This window comes from Lontra canadensis, unplaced genomic scaffold (genome assembly GCF_010015895.1).
Source record: "Lontra canadensis isolate GAN:19392208 unplaced genomic scaffold, GSC_riverotter_1.0 scaffold13, whole genome shotgun sequence".
Classification (NCBI taxonomy): Eukaryota; Metazoa; Chordata; class Mammalia; order Carnivora; family Mustelidae; genus Lontra; species Lontra canadensis.
Window position 1 is genome coordinate 22,923,304 of NW_022631007.1, and position 18,486 is coordinate 22,941,789.

Consider the following 18,486-nt stretch of genomic DNA (forward strand, 5'->3'; position numbering starts at 1 on the left):
AACCCCAGGCAGGCAAATAGGCCACTAGGGCAGCAAAGGACTTATCAAATATGTGTATTCAAGCAAACACAAAATCCCTTAAAACAGCACAGTTACAATCAATCAAAGGTATTTATAGTCTCTCGCGCCAGGGCTGGGAAGAGCGGGAGATAATGGGCGCGAATCCGGACACTGATTTCTGTGTCCGCCTTAGTTCTGTTGCGTGGCGTGTACACCGGTCACTTTTCGGGCCACCAGGCAATCGGTGCCGCTGGGTCTCTCCCCTGCCCGCCCGCTCCACCTGCCCCGAGAGCGTGGCCCACCTGCGGGTGGAGAAGGGCCGTCGCCGGGTCGGTCTTCCCGCATCCACGCCGGCGGCAGCTTCCAAAGTTCTGCGCCCTAATTGCCCTCTTCTTGCCACTTGCTGCTGAGTCCAGTCGGGGCCCTCTCCTCCTACTGCCAGGAATGGGGGCTTTCAGAGGGCGAGCGAGAAACGGGTCGCTTCATCCCGAAAGGCAAAAGTCGAGAGAAATGATTGACTCCGACAGGTTTGCTTCGCCCGGTCTCGGATGATGAGGGGGCGCGGCCCGGCCGGCTAAGTAGGGAGGCGTTGGGGCGGCTGCCGCGGCGGCGAGAGGGCCCGTCAGTAGGGCCCCACGACCACCGCTTCCACCTCTTTAGACGGTCTCCGGTCTTTCACCAGGAAGTTGATCATGCCCTCGGACTTGATGAGGAGGTTGCAGCCGAGGAAGAAGATGCCGAAGACCACGGTCAGGGAGAGCACGCACATGACCGCGATCTGCACCACGCGCATGATGTACAGGCTGCGCTCGTCCGGGCCGCCCTCCGCGAAGCCGTCGTCGGTCACCACCGACGCCTGGGTGCAGCAGCGCACGGCGCGCTCCAGCGCCTCGCTGCTGTTGGCCAGGAGCAGGCCCGCCACATCCGTCTGGTTGTCCAGCGCCGGGTTCATCGCGGGAGGCGGCGGGCGCCCGGGGAGGCGCGGGTCCGAGGGGTGGGAAGGCGGCCGGCGCAGGAGCAACGGATCCGGAGCTGAGCGCTCACTTGGAGACTTGGCGCGCGCGGGGGCTGCTCGCTCTCTCCTTTCCCAAGTCCCCGGGTCGTGGGACTTCCCCAGGAGCCTTTCCGACGCGCGCCGCAGCCTGGCTGGTCTGCGCCGTCTGCTCCTGCCAGGGCGGTGCTGGTTCCCGGCGCTCGCTCGACTGGGGGCTGTTGGAACTTGGCGGGGCTGGGCCAGCGGGGCCGTGGGAGGGGAGGCGCGGCGGCGGCGGCCCGGCGGCTGCTCTGAGCGAACAGCGGCCCCTTCCGGCCGCGCCACCGCTCCGCGCCCGCGGCGGTTTGGAGGTGGGGGAAGCAGAGGGGCGAACCTCTTCCTTCCTCCTGCCTTTCTTGCTTCGCCTCTTTTTCACCTCCAAATACTAGGCAGAAGTCCGTACCTTTCTGGCTAGATGGATGATTAAAGAGTTTCAGATGGAGGAGAGGTTTCGATCAGCGGAAAGTTTCCAAAGAACTGGGTCACACCAGCTCTGCGTGTCTCTTGCCTCCCGCCCCTCTCACCTCTGGGCGGATGAAAGTGGCGATGAATCGCAGGTGCCAGATGGTGCTGGGCGAATGCACGGGCCCGCCACAAGTGTCTGATTCCGTCTTCCCTGCGACGGATTTCTGGTGGAGTAGGGATGATCTGGGAGTTTGTTTGTTTAAGTATGGATTTTGGAAAGAAAGAAAGCAGGGAAGGAGGGAAAGAAGGAAGTAGAAATAGGAGGGAGGAAAGAAGAAAAGGAGGAAGAAAGCCATTGGAAGATAGAATAAGGCAGGTTTTAGAGTGATTTTTGAGGCGAAGGAAGGGAGGGGGTAGTAAGGGGAAAGATACGCTCTTTTGTGGCCTTTGTGTGGGAATGGTTGCCAGAGGCAAGATCACCTCTCCCATAAGGGTGGGAGGAGGGACAGAGTGGGCACTCTTATAATCTTGGTTACAGATGAGTTTTTGGAGGTGCTTCCAGTGTTTTCCTCGGTTGGCAGTATATCAGTCGTTTTATGGCTCATCAATATCCATCACCTAGAACACCAGCCAACTGCGGCAAGCTCTCCCCACTTTCCATAAACTGATGTATCGCATTTTAGTCATTTCGAACAAAGCTACAGATGTTTCAGGGGCCTGACTGAGACTTCAGGCCATTATGATTTTGCTACAGGCTTCAGGAAAATGTTATAAACTTGTCAGATTGTTTCTTAAGCTCCAGAAGAATTCTTCTGTTGTTGTGTTTTGTTTTGTATTTCCCTTTTCTATTTCCTTTTTCCCCTCACCTTCCTCCTTCCCCTCTCCCTTACTCACTTCCTTTCTTCTTTCAACTGTAAAAGGCGGAAACCAGTAACCTGACGCTCAGTCCAAACTTTTGGTAGAATACATTTACATTTCTGTTAAAGCATAATAGCTGTCTTGACATTTTCCCTTCTTTTCTCAATTCCATTCTTTTTGCTTGTTAAACGCTCTTGTGTTTCTCTCCCCAAACATCATTTATTCCATGTTGAGAGATTTCCTTATTTTTTCTTACTACTTCATGACCACCATAACATAGAATGAACTATCCTTCAGTTAAGAGTTTTCAGTTTTTGGATGTTGATTATATATGAGCTTCAATAAGCCTAGATCCTTCTAAATAGCTATTTTTATTTCAGGTGTAGTTTCATAGCTGAAAATCTATATTTCTATCTATCTATAATAGATAGAAATATATCTATCTATAGATATATAGATAATCTATAATTCACCTGGTTTATGGCTCTAGTTTCTCATGATTTCATTAGCCTTGAGAAATGCTCCACTCCCAACAATTTCTTCTTTGGAAGAATGTATTATTAGGTGATTGGGAAAAAAAAAAACTATTTAAATCTCACTATACAGTCAGTCTATCTTAGTTAAGATGTGATACTTAACAATAAAACAATGTATATGTGAAAAAATTACAGAAGAATTTAAGACATTATAAAGCAATACTATAATGAATTGCAAAGGCAAGTAGTAGAAATTTAGAAGAGCAAAAGGTAGAGAACAGAGGTCAACTTTCAGGGATGTTAACTTGCCTAGGATTGTATGTTTAGTAGAAGTTGAGTGAAATGGGTAGAGATAGATAGTTCCTTCTTTATGTGACAAAACCAAATAGAATCATACAGCATATTTGTGAGGTCCAACATGGTAGGAGTTATAAAAAATGCCTTAAAATATCAATTGAATCATTATGAGGATTTGAGTGTGCTTATTGATATTAACGGTATTACCGTTTTAGTTAGAAACCAGTGTAAAAATGATCAAATCTCAGAGTTCAGTGGGAGTTTGATATCATCAAACCTTTAGATTTGAGGATCACATTCTTACAAGAAATAACTTTCTTTTCTTTGGGCATTATCTACTAACCAGCTGCAAAATTGTGAGTAAGAGGAAAATAGTTGTTCCCACCAGTTAGTTCATCTTTGGGAATGTGGTTCTGTTTCCTTCATCTCCCTACTACCCTGCACACTCTGATTTTATTGAATAAAATTATTTGCAGTATTTAGATGAAAATTACCTAGAGCCTACTGGAGATATATATATATATATATATAATTATTAGGGAATCTAAGGGAATCCAGCTAGGCTGCTAGATATAGTTTTTCTGCAGAAACTTATTTATCTTTCCATTTTGTGTTTTGAGTGAATACTTTTCTCTCAGCTTTACTCCTGTTATTCACCTGTTTCCTAGGAAAATCTTACAAATGTGGGGAGAAAAATCTTTCAAAAAGTGTGGATATAGAAAAACTTAATTTCTAGAAAAATAGATGGTGATATGAAATATTCATTTCAAATAAAAAGTTTTGGTACATAGAAAGACTCACTGTTATATTTATTTAACTAGTGCCCTCTTCTACTTCACTGGAAAAAGGTTTGATTTTCAAAAAGTTAAATGTTCAGCACTTCACAATATACATGTTATACAAGGAAAGAAACGTGTTTATTCTCTCTAGAAAACATACCTGTGGCATATAGTAAGTTCTACAAAAATATTCTAGGCTTATATTGATGGGCAGTTATCATCAGTAGTCAGTAGATCTATAGACTGAATTGTCTCAATGTAGGACCAGACATTTTCAATGTCAAAAGCCTTTTCCTAGGTGCCTGCCTGGGTGGCTCAGTGGGTTAAAGCCTCTGCCTTCAGCTCAGGTCATGATCCCAGGGTCCTGGGATCGAGCCCCGCATTGGGCTCTCTGCTCAGCAGGGAGCCTGCTTCCTCCTCTCTCTCTGCCTGCCTCTCTGCCTACTTGTGATCTCTGTCTGTCAAAAAAATAAATAAAGTCTTTTGAAAAAAAAAAAAGCCTTTTCCTTTTTGTTTTCTATCTGCGTGTATTATGAAAATAATAAGTAGACATTTTTCAGAAGAGCATATTAGACATAGAAAGGATATTTGCTATTTGGGGACAAGGTTTTATACAAAATAAATTACATTATATGAGGAGTAAGAACAGGCACTCATGTTCATTCATAACAGTAGACTCGGTACCTCGAACACAAGAAGCAAGCCAGATATAAGCAAAATATGTCTTCAAACCACAAGAATAGATATCATGAGAGCCAAATACTTAGAATCATATATTTTTACCCTTAGGATGACTCTCCAAATTCTCTCTCAAACCTGTGCACTTTGCTTTTCACACAGTTTTAACCCACCCTTCCTTCCTTTCTTTCTTTTGTTCTTAAAGGATTTTATCCATTTATTTGACAGAGAGAGAGAGAAAGCACAAGCAGGGGGAATGAGGAGGGAGAAGCTGGTTCCCAGCTGAGCGGTGGGGGACAGGGGTTGCTACACAAGGCTCCATGCAGGACACTACCCCAGGATCCTGGGATCGTGACCTGAGCCAGAGGCAGATGCTTAACTGATTAAACCACCCAAGTGCCCCTTAACTCTTTCTTTTTCTGTTTTTCTTAATAACAGGATGTCAGTATCAGCATATGGATAGAGAAGAGAAAATGACTAGAGGTAGGTACTCTGACGACACAAGGATTAACACCAGAAAGAAAAACAAAATAAAACATTGAACAACACCAACAAATTTTCTAAGAGTCTACAGTATTAGTTTGGGGACATTTAATATAGAGACAAACATTCTCAGATGGCTAGGAGTCTCACTAAATGTCTAAAGGCAAGGACTTTGAATCCTGCCATCTTCACTAACTAGTCGTGTGATCTTGGAGAAGTGTCTTTACCTCTGTGTACCTCATTTATTTTTCTGTGAAATGGAGATGATACTTTTAAGGATTCTGAGAGAATTGTTTCTCATCTGTGGAAATAACTGAGGATAGCGTCTAGCTCAGTGCAAGATCTCAAAGATATATTGTAATAGCTTCTGAGGAGGCATCAATGTGTATAAGTCACTATAAGAAAAACTTCAAGGTTTGTTTAATATTTCCCTTTTGAAGGCTGGAGATGAGTGATAGATTTTAGAAAGATTTCCATATGAAGTGATTCGCCTTGTTAAGTAAAGAAATTGTAAGGATGTGGAGGAATTAGAACTCTTGTAAATTGCTGGTGGGAATGTAAAATTGTGCAACCTCCATGAAAAACAGTATGGTATTTCCTCAAAAACTTAAACACAGAATTGCCGTGTGATTCAGCAATTTCATTTCTAGGTATATGCCCCCGAAACTGAAGGCAGGGACTTGAACAAGTATTTGTATATGAATGTTCATAGCAGTATTATTCTCAGTAGTCAAAAGGTAGAAACAACCCAGATGTCCATCAATGGATGAAGAGATTAAAAACAAAAAAGTGATATGTACATGCAAAAAAACAATGAAATTCTGGTACGAGCTACAACACAGATGAACTTTGAAGAAATTATGCCAGATGAAATAAGCCAGACACAAAAGACAAATATTGTATGATTCCATTTATATTAGATGCCTAGAATAGTCAACTTTATAGAGACAGAAAGTAGAATAGTGGCTACCAGCAACTGAGGGAGGAAGTAATGGGGAGTTATTGTTTAAGGAGTACAAAATTTCAGTTGGGGAAGAAGTTCTGGAGATGGATGGTGGTGTTGGTTGTAAACTGTAAACTGTAATTTTTAATGAAATATTCAGACCTTAGACTTCTAAGTATAAAGTATAAAGACTGCATCTGTCGAATTTATCCTTTGATTTTTGCATTGATTTTGTTAAAGGTAGTTCAGAAGAAAAGCAGCCAGCAATAAACAATAAAAATTAAACCAAGGGCCTACCTCTACCTCTTTTATTTAAATATACTCCCTGGATTCCTGACCTGATGCCATCTGGTGACTGTCCACTTCTTTCTGTGGGAGGAGAGGGAAGATTGTCCTTGTGTTACACAGCTGACCTCTCTGAGTCAGAGCTGTCTTTCAACGCACAGGCACACAGAAGAATACAGGGAGTAGAGCTACTATGTTCTCCTCTGTTAATACCCTTTCACTGCTGTTGAAATAAAGGTCCAGGAAGAGCATGTAATAACTCAACCCCAAGTTTGATTAAAAAGCCCTGATCACTGAACATGCTGAGAAGTTTCCAGTATATACATCATAGACCTAGACCATCCTATTTTTAGATGTGCAACATAGACGATTTTTGCCTCCATGAAGTGTTGGCCATTATTTCATCCTGATTCTCTGTCCACCCTTTAAAGTCTGCATGATTTAGATCATAAAGTGAAAAAGGCACCGAGCTGCATCAAGCTTTTAGTGCCACCGGGGCATTCCTTCCCACATTAAAGAAACAGAACTTGCACCAGCCTCAAAATGGGGAGAAGCAGGTGGCTGCAAGGGCACATGAGAGATGCAATTTCTCCAATTTCTCAGCTTCAGCTCAGTGAATCTGAGGCAAGAGTATATCTTCTGTTTCCATAGGACAAGTGTGCTGATGCCCTCAAATATTTATATATAAAAAATATGAAGGAGAAATCATCCTGGAAGCGAAGGAGGAAAAGAAGTCTTGCCCATAGCATGCTGAATTTAGAGTTGTCTGTTTGAACTCATGAAGATATGTGTCTTTGGCAAATTCATAGCACTATGTAGGGAAACGATTAAGGTCACCTGTTTTCAGATAAGAAGCAGAAGTGGTAGCGTTTTTGTATTTATACACTGATACTAGTGGCAACAAATAGTCCAACATTTACTATGTGCCTATCTGTGATTCTGTGGTTGATAAATCTGTCTTTAAAGAGATAGATTTAAAGATAGATAGGTAGATATCTAAAGATAGATATATAGAGAGATATCTTTAAAGAGATAAATCTATCTTTAAAGAGTTTTCAAAAGTCAATGTGATTAAAAAATTGGGCACATCATCTACTAACATTACTGCTCAATTTCATTATCCATCAACCATTTCTCCTTGTCCTCCAAGATTTTTAGGACAAGTAATTAGCAAATTTTTTCAGGAAACGTTTATGGATCAATTTAGTGTACATAACACCATATAGTGGTATAGAGCTTCTGTTAACTGAATGTTTGTGTCCCCCCAAAATCCATGTGGGAAATCCTAACCCCTCAAGTGATGGTATTAGGATGTGGGACCATCAGTGATTAAGTCATGAGAAGTCCATTCTCATAAAAGAAATTAATACCTTATAAAAGAGATCCCAAAGAGCTCTCTTGACCCTTCCGTTCTGTGAGATTATATCAAGAATACGGCCATCTATGAACTGGGGACAGACCGTCACCAGGCACAGAATGTTTTGACAACTTGGACTTCCCAGCCTTCGGAACCATGAGAAATAAATGTTGTCTAAGCCACACAGTCTATGGTATTTTTGTTACAGAAACCTGAAAGGAGTAAGACAAGAACCAAGAGAGGCAGTCTCTGTTCTCCAGTTACTGGGAAGGCAGACTGACAAGGAGATGACCGTTGAAGGCCATGATGAATTCCATGGGAGATACAGGAAGAACAACTAATCCAGACTGGGGCATTGGGAGAGTGGTGGTGAGGACATGATACTGAACTGAGTCTGAAGGGTCCATAGAAGGGGACTGAACCAGGCGAAGCATGCTGAATGGAGCAAGGTGTGAGGGAAGGTGTGTTTTACTTTCTTCATCTGCAAGTAGTTCTGTATTTTTGTACTGATTTGTACTGATTACCACAAGATAGAGAACGATGAAGGGGTTTGTAGAGGCCAGACCATGAAAGGTTGTTCTTATTATCTTTCGGAATTCGGATTTCCACTTGAAAGCTGTGAGGAGAAACGGAAGAGTTTGAAGCAACAAAAAGCCAGATTTGTATTTTGGAAAGAATCTCTGCATAAAGATAATTAAATTAAATGAAACCTCCTTAAAGAGTATAAAGTCCTGTGCCTTAGCTAGGAAATAAAGCTCATCAAAGATGCCTGGTGGCCCCATGACTCAGGGTGCTCCTCATTTCCAGAACTTCATTTTGTAATTCACTGGAGACAGTATCCAGAACGTAAACATCCACATTCTGGTGCCTGTTTCTTCAGTCGTGCTGGACAGTTTTGTGAAAGAGGACATTGTCCCCACAGTGAACCTGATTGAAATGACCAGAGAAGGCATTTCCACCCAGCGAACTTCAGTGCTTCTTCTGGGATGACCACGCTTCCTCTTGCTGTGTGTCCCTGCATTCACCATGTCACATTCCAGCATAACTGAGCAGTGACTCTGAGTCCTTCTTGCTAAGGTGGTCTTTTAGGCACTCCTTATCTCACAGCAAATACTGTACTTCAAGTGGAGTTTTTGTGATGCTTTGTAATTTTCTTTTTTTTTAAGGCTGCTGGGTACCTACTTTGACATTGATAGTCACCAACCAGCTCCATGTCCTACTCACTAATGGTGTCTGTCATGATGTGCCTAATGCCACAATCAACATAAGAATTCAGATATCTTTGGAGGACCTGGGTGGCTCAGTAGGTTAAGCATCCCACTCTTGATTTCAGCTTGGGTCATGATCTGGGTCATAAAATCGATCCCCATGTCAGGCTCCCCTCTCAGTGGGGAGTCTGCTTCTCTTTCTCTCTCTCTCCCTCTGCCCCTCCCCCTGCTCATGCTCTCTGTCTCTAAAATAAATAAATGAATCTTTTTTAAAAAAGAATGAAGATATCTTTTCCAGATAGTGACTTTATTTCCTTTGGATTTATATATATCCTGAAGTAAGATTGCTGGATCATATGGTAGTTCTATTTTTAATTTTTTGAGGAAACTCCACACTGTTTTCCATAATGGCTATACCAATTTATATTCCTACTAACAGTGTACAAGGGTTCCCTTGTCTCCATATCCTTTGAACACATTTTTTCTTTGGACATTTTTTAAAGACTTATTTCTTTATTTTTAGAAAGAGGGAGTGTGTGTGCAGGCACAGCAGGAGGGGCAAAGGAAGAGCGAGAGAGAACCTTAGACAGGGCTCAGTCTCATGGTCCCTGAGATCATGACCTGAGCCAAAACCAAGAGTCAGATGCTCAAATGACTGTGTGACCCAGGTGCCCCTGACTTGGATAATAACCATTCTAACAGGTATGAGATGACATCTCACTGTGGTTGTGATTTGCATTTCCCTGGTGATTAGTGATGTTGAGTACATTTTCACATGCTTGTCTGCCATTTGTATTGTCTATTCAGGTCCTTTGCCCATTTCTTAATGGGTTATTCATTTGCTATTGAGTTATATGAGTTCCTTGTATATTTTAGATATTAAACCTTAATCACATAAGTTGTTTACAAATATCTCTCCCATTCCAAAGTTGTCTTTTCATTTATTATTTCCTTTGTTGTGCAGAAGCTTTTTAATCTGCTGTGGTCCCATTGTTTTTGGCTTTGTTGCCTTTGCTTTTGGTATCAAATGCAAAAAATCATTGCTCCAACCAATGTCAGGGAGCGTACTGCCTCTGTTTTCTTCTAAAAATTTAACCATCTCAGGCCTTACATTTAAGTCCTTAATCTATTTTGAGATGATTTTTGTGTATGGTGTAAGATAGAGGCCAATTTTCATTCAAAATAGAACACATGACCTAGAAAATACTCTGGCATGCTTAAGAACTTGAGAAGGCAGAAGAACTATTACAAATCAATAGGAAGAAGGATGAGTTATAGACTAAATGGTGCTGGGAAAATTGTTTGGATTAAATGAAATCCATTAAGATTCCTATTCTATGTCATATATCAAAATTAATTCCATTCCATAAATAAGTCAATATCTAGACTAAAATATAAATTGATTTCCCATAATAAAAGTAACAAAAACTGAATAAATAGCATTTGACTACAGTAACACTAAAAGAGTTTTTTTAATGGCAATGCAATGTAATTATTATAGAAGTTAATTCAAAAGAATAATTTTATAAGCAGTGGGGAAAACAGAATAATCTCCCTCAAAATATATTTGTGTCCTGATCCTTGGAACCTGTGGCTATATTCCTTTTCATGGCAAAGGGGCAGGTTACAGGTAAAACTAAATTTGCTAACCAGTTGAATTTAGGAGGGGAGGATTATCTGGGTAGGAAATGTAATCGCAATGGCTGTAAGTGGGGAAGAGGGAGGCAGAAGAGGTCACAGTGATACAATCAGAGAAGAACCCTAATCATTGTTGCTGGCTTTGAAGACAGGGTAAGAGGGCCATGTGCCAAGGAATGTGCATGGCCACTAGAAGCTAAAAAGGCAAGAAATTGCATTCTTCCTTAGAGCTTCTAGAAAAGAAAACAATCTTGCCAATACCATGATTTTAGCCCACTGAGGCCTATTTTGTAGTTCAAAACTGTAAGTTAATAAATCTGTGTTGTTTTAAGATGCTAATTGTGTTATAAGTTATTATAACATCCATAGAAAACTATGATCTAGAGAGAGTTTTCAAAATTATAAGAGAATATCACATACACATCTATGCAGATACATTTTAAAGGGTAGCTGATTTGTTAGGAAAACATAAATTATCAAAATTCTCTTAAGAATAAAAAAACCCCAGCAGGTTAGAAATCAGATACTATATTAGAAAAATAATTTAAAATTTTACTCAAGAAAGATATTGGTCCCCTATCATGTTACTCATGAGCTAAGTCAGACTTTGAAGTAGCAAATGATCTCATGTTCTATAAATTGTGCGAGATCATAGATAAAGGTTGAGCTCCTCCTTAAACATTTTGTATTTTGAAAATATGTTCTCACCCTGACACTCCAGCCTTAGAAGGACAATACCAACAATAAACCACAGACTAATCTCATTTATGAAAAAATGCAAAATTACAAAGAAAATATGTTAACTCAATCCACTAATATCTTAATACTATACAGTACTCATGAAAGAAAAAGCCAGACAGGCATTTTAGAAAACTCAGAAACAGATCCAAATCATACTATGCTTATTTCTATATAAATTGAAAACTTCAATTCCAAATATGAATTTTATAATATATGGAGCTAGGAAAACGGGTTGTTTGGAGAAAAATAAAATTCTAATTCCAGTTTAAAAATTAATTGTAAAAAGTAACTAAAATGGTAAACTACACATAAAGGAGGAAACATAAGTAAAATTTTAAGAGTTCAAAGGATTCTGGGAGGGTGATGCTGGTGGTGAAATAGTTTATGTATCTTATCAAATTCCCGCATTAAAACAGAGAGCAATTAAAATATGAACATCTAACCCAAAGGCAGCATCTACAACAAAAAAAAGGTGACAAAATATCCCCATTAACCCTAAATTCTAGGACGAAGCACTGACAGCTATAAGACCAAGGTAGCATTAGCATCTGTGCAGGAAGTAGCAGAGGAAAGCAACAGGGCATCTGAAGGTCATGAGAATACCAAATCACCTAACAGGTACTCTTCCACAAGTTCAGTGTAGCAATTGGAGAAGATAAGCTAAGACTTTAAGAATTGGTTTGCACAATCCAATAAGGGGTGAGTACAAGTGGTCCACAGAAAAAACTAAAGGAGCTGGCAGGAGAGCCAGAGACCATGGGCTCTTAGATGCATCAACTAAATCTCTTTTCCCAAGAGGGAATAGAAAATGAATTGAGCAGAACAACAAAGAAACAAAGGAAACAATATTTGTGCCAAAGTGGAGGAAGTAGCAGAGCTAGGATACTCAAAAATTAAGCTACAACCATATTGCCCCAATTGATATTTATAGAATACTACCCATAATAAGTATAGAATACACTTTTTTACTGCATGTGATACATTCATTAAGATAGACCATATGCTGGGCTCTGAAACTGGTTTCATTAAATATAAAACTATTCAAATATTATAGAACATATTTTCTGGTCATAGGATAATTCAGTTATAATGAGATATCTAGAGAAACCCCAAATACTTGGAACTTGAACAAGCAGCTTTTAAATAATCATTTGTAAATGGAAAAACACTAAGAAAATGAAATTTTCAAACTAAATGATAATGAGAAAACAATGTATCAAAATATGTGGGATACAGCAAAAGTACTGTCGAGGAGGGACACTTTAATGCTATTAAAATGCTATTACAGGGGCGCCTGGGTGGCTCAGTGGGTTAAAGCCTCTGCCTTCAGCTCAGGTCATGATCCCAGGGTCCTGGGATCGAGCCCTGCATCGGGCTCTCTGCTTGTCAGGGAGACTGCTTCCCCTCCCCTCTCTCTGCCTGCCTCTCTGCCTGCTTGTGATCTCTGTCAAATAAATACAAATAAATATATATATATATATATATATATATTAAAATGCTATTAGAAAAGATGGGTCCAAAACAAATGAACTACAGTTCTATCAGAAGAAGTTAGAAGAATAAGAGTAAAATAAGACCCAAATAAATAGAAGTCAGGAGAGAATAAAGCTAAGAGCAGAAATCAGTGAAATAGAAAGCAGAAGGAAAATTTAACACAGAAATCTGGTTCTTTGAAGATATCAACAAAATTGACAAATCCCAAGCAAAAATAATTACTGTTTTGGTAAGAGACAGGGGAGAAATTTAGCAATGTTAGAAATGAAAAAATCTGGGGCGCCTAGGTGGCTCAGCCCATTAAATGGCTGCCTTCAGCTCAGTTCATGATCCCAGGGTGCTGGGATGGAGCCCCACATTGGGCTCCCTGCTCGGTGGGGAGTCTACTTCTCTCTCTCTCCCTCTGCCTGCCACTCCCCCTGCTTGTGCTCTCTCTCTGTGTAAAATAAATAAATAAAATCTTAAAAAAGGAAATGAAAAAATCCTACAAATATTAAAAGAAAAATAATAAAATATTGTTAACAGGTTTTATTCCAAAAAATTTTTTTAAGATTTTATTTGTTTGTTTGTTTTAGAGATAGTGCATGCAAGCGAAAGAGCACAAGCAGGAGGAGCAACAGAAGGAGAGGGAGAAGCAGGCTCCCTACTGAGCCAGGAGCCTGACATGGGGCTCAACCTCAGGACCCTGAGATCATGACCTGAGCCGAAGGCAGATGCTTAACTGACTGAACCACCCAGGTGCCCCTTATTCCAAAATTTTTACAACTTAAATGAAATGTACAAAATCTTTGACAAATATAACTTGTCAAAAATTGACACAATATGAAACAGAAAATCTTCCTAGGTCTATATCTACCAAAAGTGAATTTATTATTGTTATTTTTTGAGACAGAGAGAGTGCGTTGGCAGGGAGAGGAAGAGGGAGAGGGACAGAGAGAATCTTGAGCAGTTTCATGTCCAATGCAGAGCCCCACTCTGGGCTCCATCTCAGCACCCCGAGATCATGACCTGAGCCAAAATCAAGAGTTGAACCCACCGAGCCACCCTGGCATCCCTAGAAGTCAATTTTTTAAATCAAAAGAACTTTTCACCCAGAAAATGTCAGATGATTTCACTGGTGAATTCTATCACAATTTAAAGAGGAACTAAAACCTATCTTACACAAAATCTTTCAGCAAATAGAAGGAAATAAAGAGGGAACATTTCCCAACTCATTTTATAAGGCCAACATAATCCAATGCTGAAACCTGACAAGACATTACAAAAATTAAATGATTACAGACTAATATTCCTTATAAACATAGATGAAAAAATCGTTAATAAAATATTAGTAAATCCAAGTCAAGAATATACACAATGGAAAATATATTGGGTCAAGTAGAGTTATTATCCCAGGAATGAAAGCTTGGTTTTAAAATTTAAAAATGTCCTTGTAGTTCACCAGGATAATAGAATAAGAGAGACCAACATATTATTTTGAGAGTTGCATTAAAAGTACTTAATAAAATATATGTGGAATTGCCAGTTTCTAATAAAAACTCTCAGAAACTAGACATAAAAGGGTACTTTCTCAAATTGATACACGACATTTACAAAAAGCTTATAGTCAACCCTCTTGTGAACATTGTTCCCTATAACTGGAAACAAGACCGGCATGTACTCTCATGACTTCTAGTCAATATTGTACTGCAATATTGTAATAGCAATTTTAGCTATTGTAGTAAAGAAGAAAAATAATAAAAGTTATAAAGTTCACAAGGAAAGAAGTAAAACTATTTCTTTTAGCAGATGAATTGTCTAGTTTTATAAGAGCAGAGAATTTTAAAAACAAGTACTAGAAACATTAAGTGAATTTTATAAGATCAGAGGATCAAGGGTTAATATACAAAAAACAAACTTTTGTGTACTAGCAACAAACAATACTTAAGGATAATTTTAACAAAGATGAACAAGATCTCTTTAGTTAAAAGCACTGAACATCATTGAGAGAATTTTAAAAGGCCTAATAAATGAACAGATATACCACATTCATGCATTTGAATTCTCAGTATTATTAAAATGGCACTTTCTCTAAATTTATAAATATATATTCAATACAATTCCAACAAGAATTTCCCAGACACTTGTAAAATACAAACTGATGATTCTAAACAACCAAGAATACTCAAAACAATTTAAAAAGAGAACAAATTTAGTGGACATACACGATCATATGTATGGTATTGGCAGAAAGGTAGACATAAAGAACAACAGAACAAAATAGAGAGTCTAGAAATAGATCCATATGAATTGATTTTCAACAAATGCTCCAGATGAACATGATAGAAAAACAAAAGTTTTCAAGAAGTTGTTGCTGGGCAGCTGGATAAATTTTATCCAATTTATAAATTATATGAGGAAAGGCAAATATTGAACCTTACTTTATAATATACAAAAAAACTAACAAGAAATAGTCTATTGATCTAAATGTAAAAAATAAAATCACAACATTTACAAAAGAAAATATAGGACAGAAATCTTTGTGACCTTGATGTAAGCAAAGAATTCTTTGGAAATACACTAAAAACATAAGCCACAAATGAGAGAAAAATGTTACATTGGACTTTATCCAAATTTAAATTTTTTACTCTCTGAAAAACACCTTGAACAAAACAAAAATGTAACATAATGGGAGAAAATACACATATCTAAAATATATAAATACTCTTACAAGTTGATTATAAGAAGTCCAGAAGAAAGCTAATAAAAATAGAGAAAAATTTTAATAGACACTCCTCAAGAAAAATAGACAAATGACCAACAAATTCAATGGAAGAAGATTCTTAAGATCTCAGTTGGGACGATCCAAATTAAAATCACAATAAGATATCACTAGACAGCCTAATCAGTCATGTCACAAAACAGATACAATTTTACTTCTTTTCCTGATTATTTGGCTTTCATTTTCTTTCTTTTCCTTCATTGGAATGGCTAAAATTTAAAAGATGGAAAATAGTCTTGATGAAGATGAGGACAACTAGAACTCTGAATGTGCACCACCGCTAGGACTGTACCATGTTGCAACTACTTTAGAAATAGTTTGGCACTTTGTGAAAATGTTGGACACTCTCCTACGATAGGACTAATCTCTTCTGATCCTTGGCATTGACCCAAGCCAATGAAACGCTTATTCACAAAAAGAGACTAATCCAAGAATACTAAGTTGCTTAAGTCATTGTAGCCCAAACCTAAAAACAATCCTAATTTCCACCAAGATACGAATGCATAAATAATTTTTTCTATGCCTACCACAGAACACTTTTCAGAAAACAAAACAAAAAACACCATGAAACCTGTTGTTGCTAACAAATTGGGCAAATCTCAAAATGCTAAGTGAAAAAAAAAATCCAATGCACAAAGAGTACATAATAATTAATTTTATTTATACACAATTCTAGAGAATGAATAATACCAAAAAAAAACCCAAAACAAAACAAAACAACAACAACAAAAAAAACCGGAACAATGATTTCCTGAGGCCAGGAGGGACTGATGGAATGCAAAGGGGACATCCAGAATCTTTCGTTTCTGTCAGCAATGGTGTGTTTCTGTGTATATACATTTGTCAAAACTCACCAAAGGCTGATTTGAGAGGAGCAATGGACTTCCACTGAGAGAAAAGTTAGTGTCAAGTTAACGTTGGAGGGAGGGAGCCAGGAAAATAAATATCCTGACCTCACTTTTCTTCCTCTCTTGGTCTTTTGCCAGGTAAAGCTCCCATTGACTCAACTGACGGGAAACCAGAGGTTCTGGCAGCCCTGTTCCTGTTGTCCATATAAATCAGTCTGCAGCAGAAGAAAGCAAAGTGGAGAAGGGCTTGGAGTGGAACCTTATGGGGCAAATGGAAGATGCCCAGCACTGATCAACCACCGATGTTCAGACAATATTTTAGAGTTTGACTCACCTCAAGCTTCATTAACAGCCTCTATTGCAAGACATAGCACCATCCTATTTTCTTTAGCTCACCAAGCTCACATAAACCATGGTTTCTCCTAGGAGAATGCTTTTCTGAGCCTTTTTGACAGACCCCTTAGGGGTAGAGAGGAATCAATATTTAACCATCAGGAAATCTGGGAGCATAGCTTAAAATTTACACTGCATATGATATTTCTTCCAGGTTTCTTTTGGTTTGTTTCAGCTAAATAATTGATATGAGTTTTGAACTATACTGCATAAAACATTTGTTTTTTCTTAAATTGAAATTAATTGCAAGAAGGAAAAACAAACTATAAAAAAAAGATCTTAGCTCTTTAGAGTTTTTTCAGATCTGTCAATTTCCAGTAATTAAGTAAAAATAAGATCACTTTTTTTCCCCTGGAATCTATATGATATTAAAAGCCATAAATCTTAAATCTTCACATTTCTCTCATCCCCTGCCATGTCTTCTACTGCTCTGCAGTAGAACTCTGTTCAGTGAGATAATGGTATTCCCTAAGATGGTATCACTAGTTAAATAAGACATGATAGGTACTCCATTTCCCTTTTAGAAACTTATAATCCACATTCAAATATTAGAAGCTGAGGAATTCTGCATTGAAAACAAGCCTGTTGATTTTTTTTTTTTAAGATTTATTTATTTATTTGACAGAGATCACAAGTAGTCAGAGAGAGGAGGAAGCAGGCTCCCCGCTGAGCAGAGAGCCCAGTGCAGGGCTGGATCCCAAGGACCCTGGGATCATGACCTGAGCTGAAAGCAGAGGCTTTAACCCACTGAGCCACCCAGGTGCCCCCAGCCTGTTGATTTTTTTAAATAGCCAAATATTTCTCAAACTCGCTTGACCATGGAATTCTTTTCTGCTGAACACCTATTTACATCTCTAAATATTTACATCATTAAATATAATAGATAAATGTCACTCTAGGCTAAGGAAGAACAAGAAATAAACAGCTGCAAATGTGTATATTCATATATGAGTTTTTCAAATGAAGATTTGCTCTATTTCTTTTGGGGCTGATATTCATTGCCTGAATCCTTCATGAGTCTCTCTATGTTCTCACAATTTTTGTTTATAACTTCATGTTTAGACCTCCTGGTGCCTGCTTATGTTTGACACATAGAGACTATTTTGTAATAACTATGCTGAATTTGAAACATGTTAAATTCATTCCCTCATTTTTATTTTCTTCCAATATCTCCCAGTATCATTTAACAGAGAGACCATTATTTACTCATCAAATGCAAACTTTTCTGTTTGATATTAGAATTTGGGGAGCGGGGGGAGTTGATGATGGAAAGAAAACCTACAGTATTTTCTAGTTTAATGTGTCAAGAATTTGTTTTTATGGATACAATTGACCAAATACAAGCAAAGGTGCCTACTTTTTGGGAAACATACCTCGAGATTATTTTGTACCTTTGCTATCTTGCTTATAAGGATTGTAAAGAAATAGATGAAATTATATCCCATATTTCAGGTCATGCAGTGACATCTAGTGTGTGTAGGAGACAGCATGCTGTGTTCATATATCTCTGTGACTCTCGAAAGAATTTTTCTCATTTTAATCTTTAAGGATTTTTGTCCTAAAATTGTAAAATAAAGGAGTAATAACCTTTGCTTATATTTAAGAGCTTGCAACTGTTGTGAATAATTAGATTAATGCACAGGCAGTACAGAAAAGCCTGGATAAACTATTTACAGATACTTTGCAAATAAATTGAGTAGATGGAGCTTGTCTAAAGTATTGTTATAGAAGATCATTTAGTTGTTAACATGTAAATAAGAGGTATCAAATTTCAGCAGCATGCAACATATAACTCTGTGTATGTGAATG

The 18,486-nt window shown here is 38.7% G+C and overlaps 1 protein-coding gene across 1 annotated transcript; it reads right to left on the reverse strand.

Moving 5' to 3' along the window:
* Positions 1–595: 595 nt before the first annotated feature.
* RPRM (reprimo, TP53 dependent G2 arrest mediator homolog) lies at positions 596–1,206 on the reverse strand. The gene has a single exon (XM_032857831.1). It carries the CDS (start codon positions 950–952, stop codon positions 623–625), a length of 330 nt encoding a protein of 109 aa, XP_032713722.1. The 5' UTR covers positions 953–1,206; the 3' UTR covers positions 596–622.
* Positions 1,207–18,486: the final 17,280 nt, after the last annotated feature.

Excerpts from the sequence above, each read along its gene's own strand:
- RPRM (XM_032857831.1), bottom strand. The coding sequence starts at position 952 with ATGAACCCGGCGCTGGACAACCAGACGGATGTGGCGGGCCTGCTCCTG.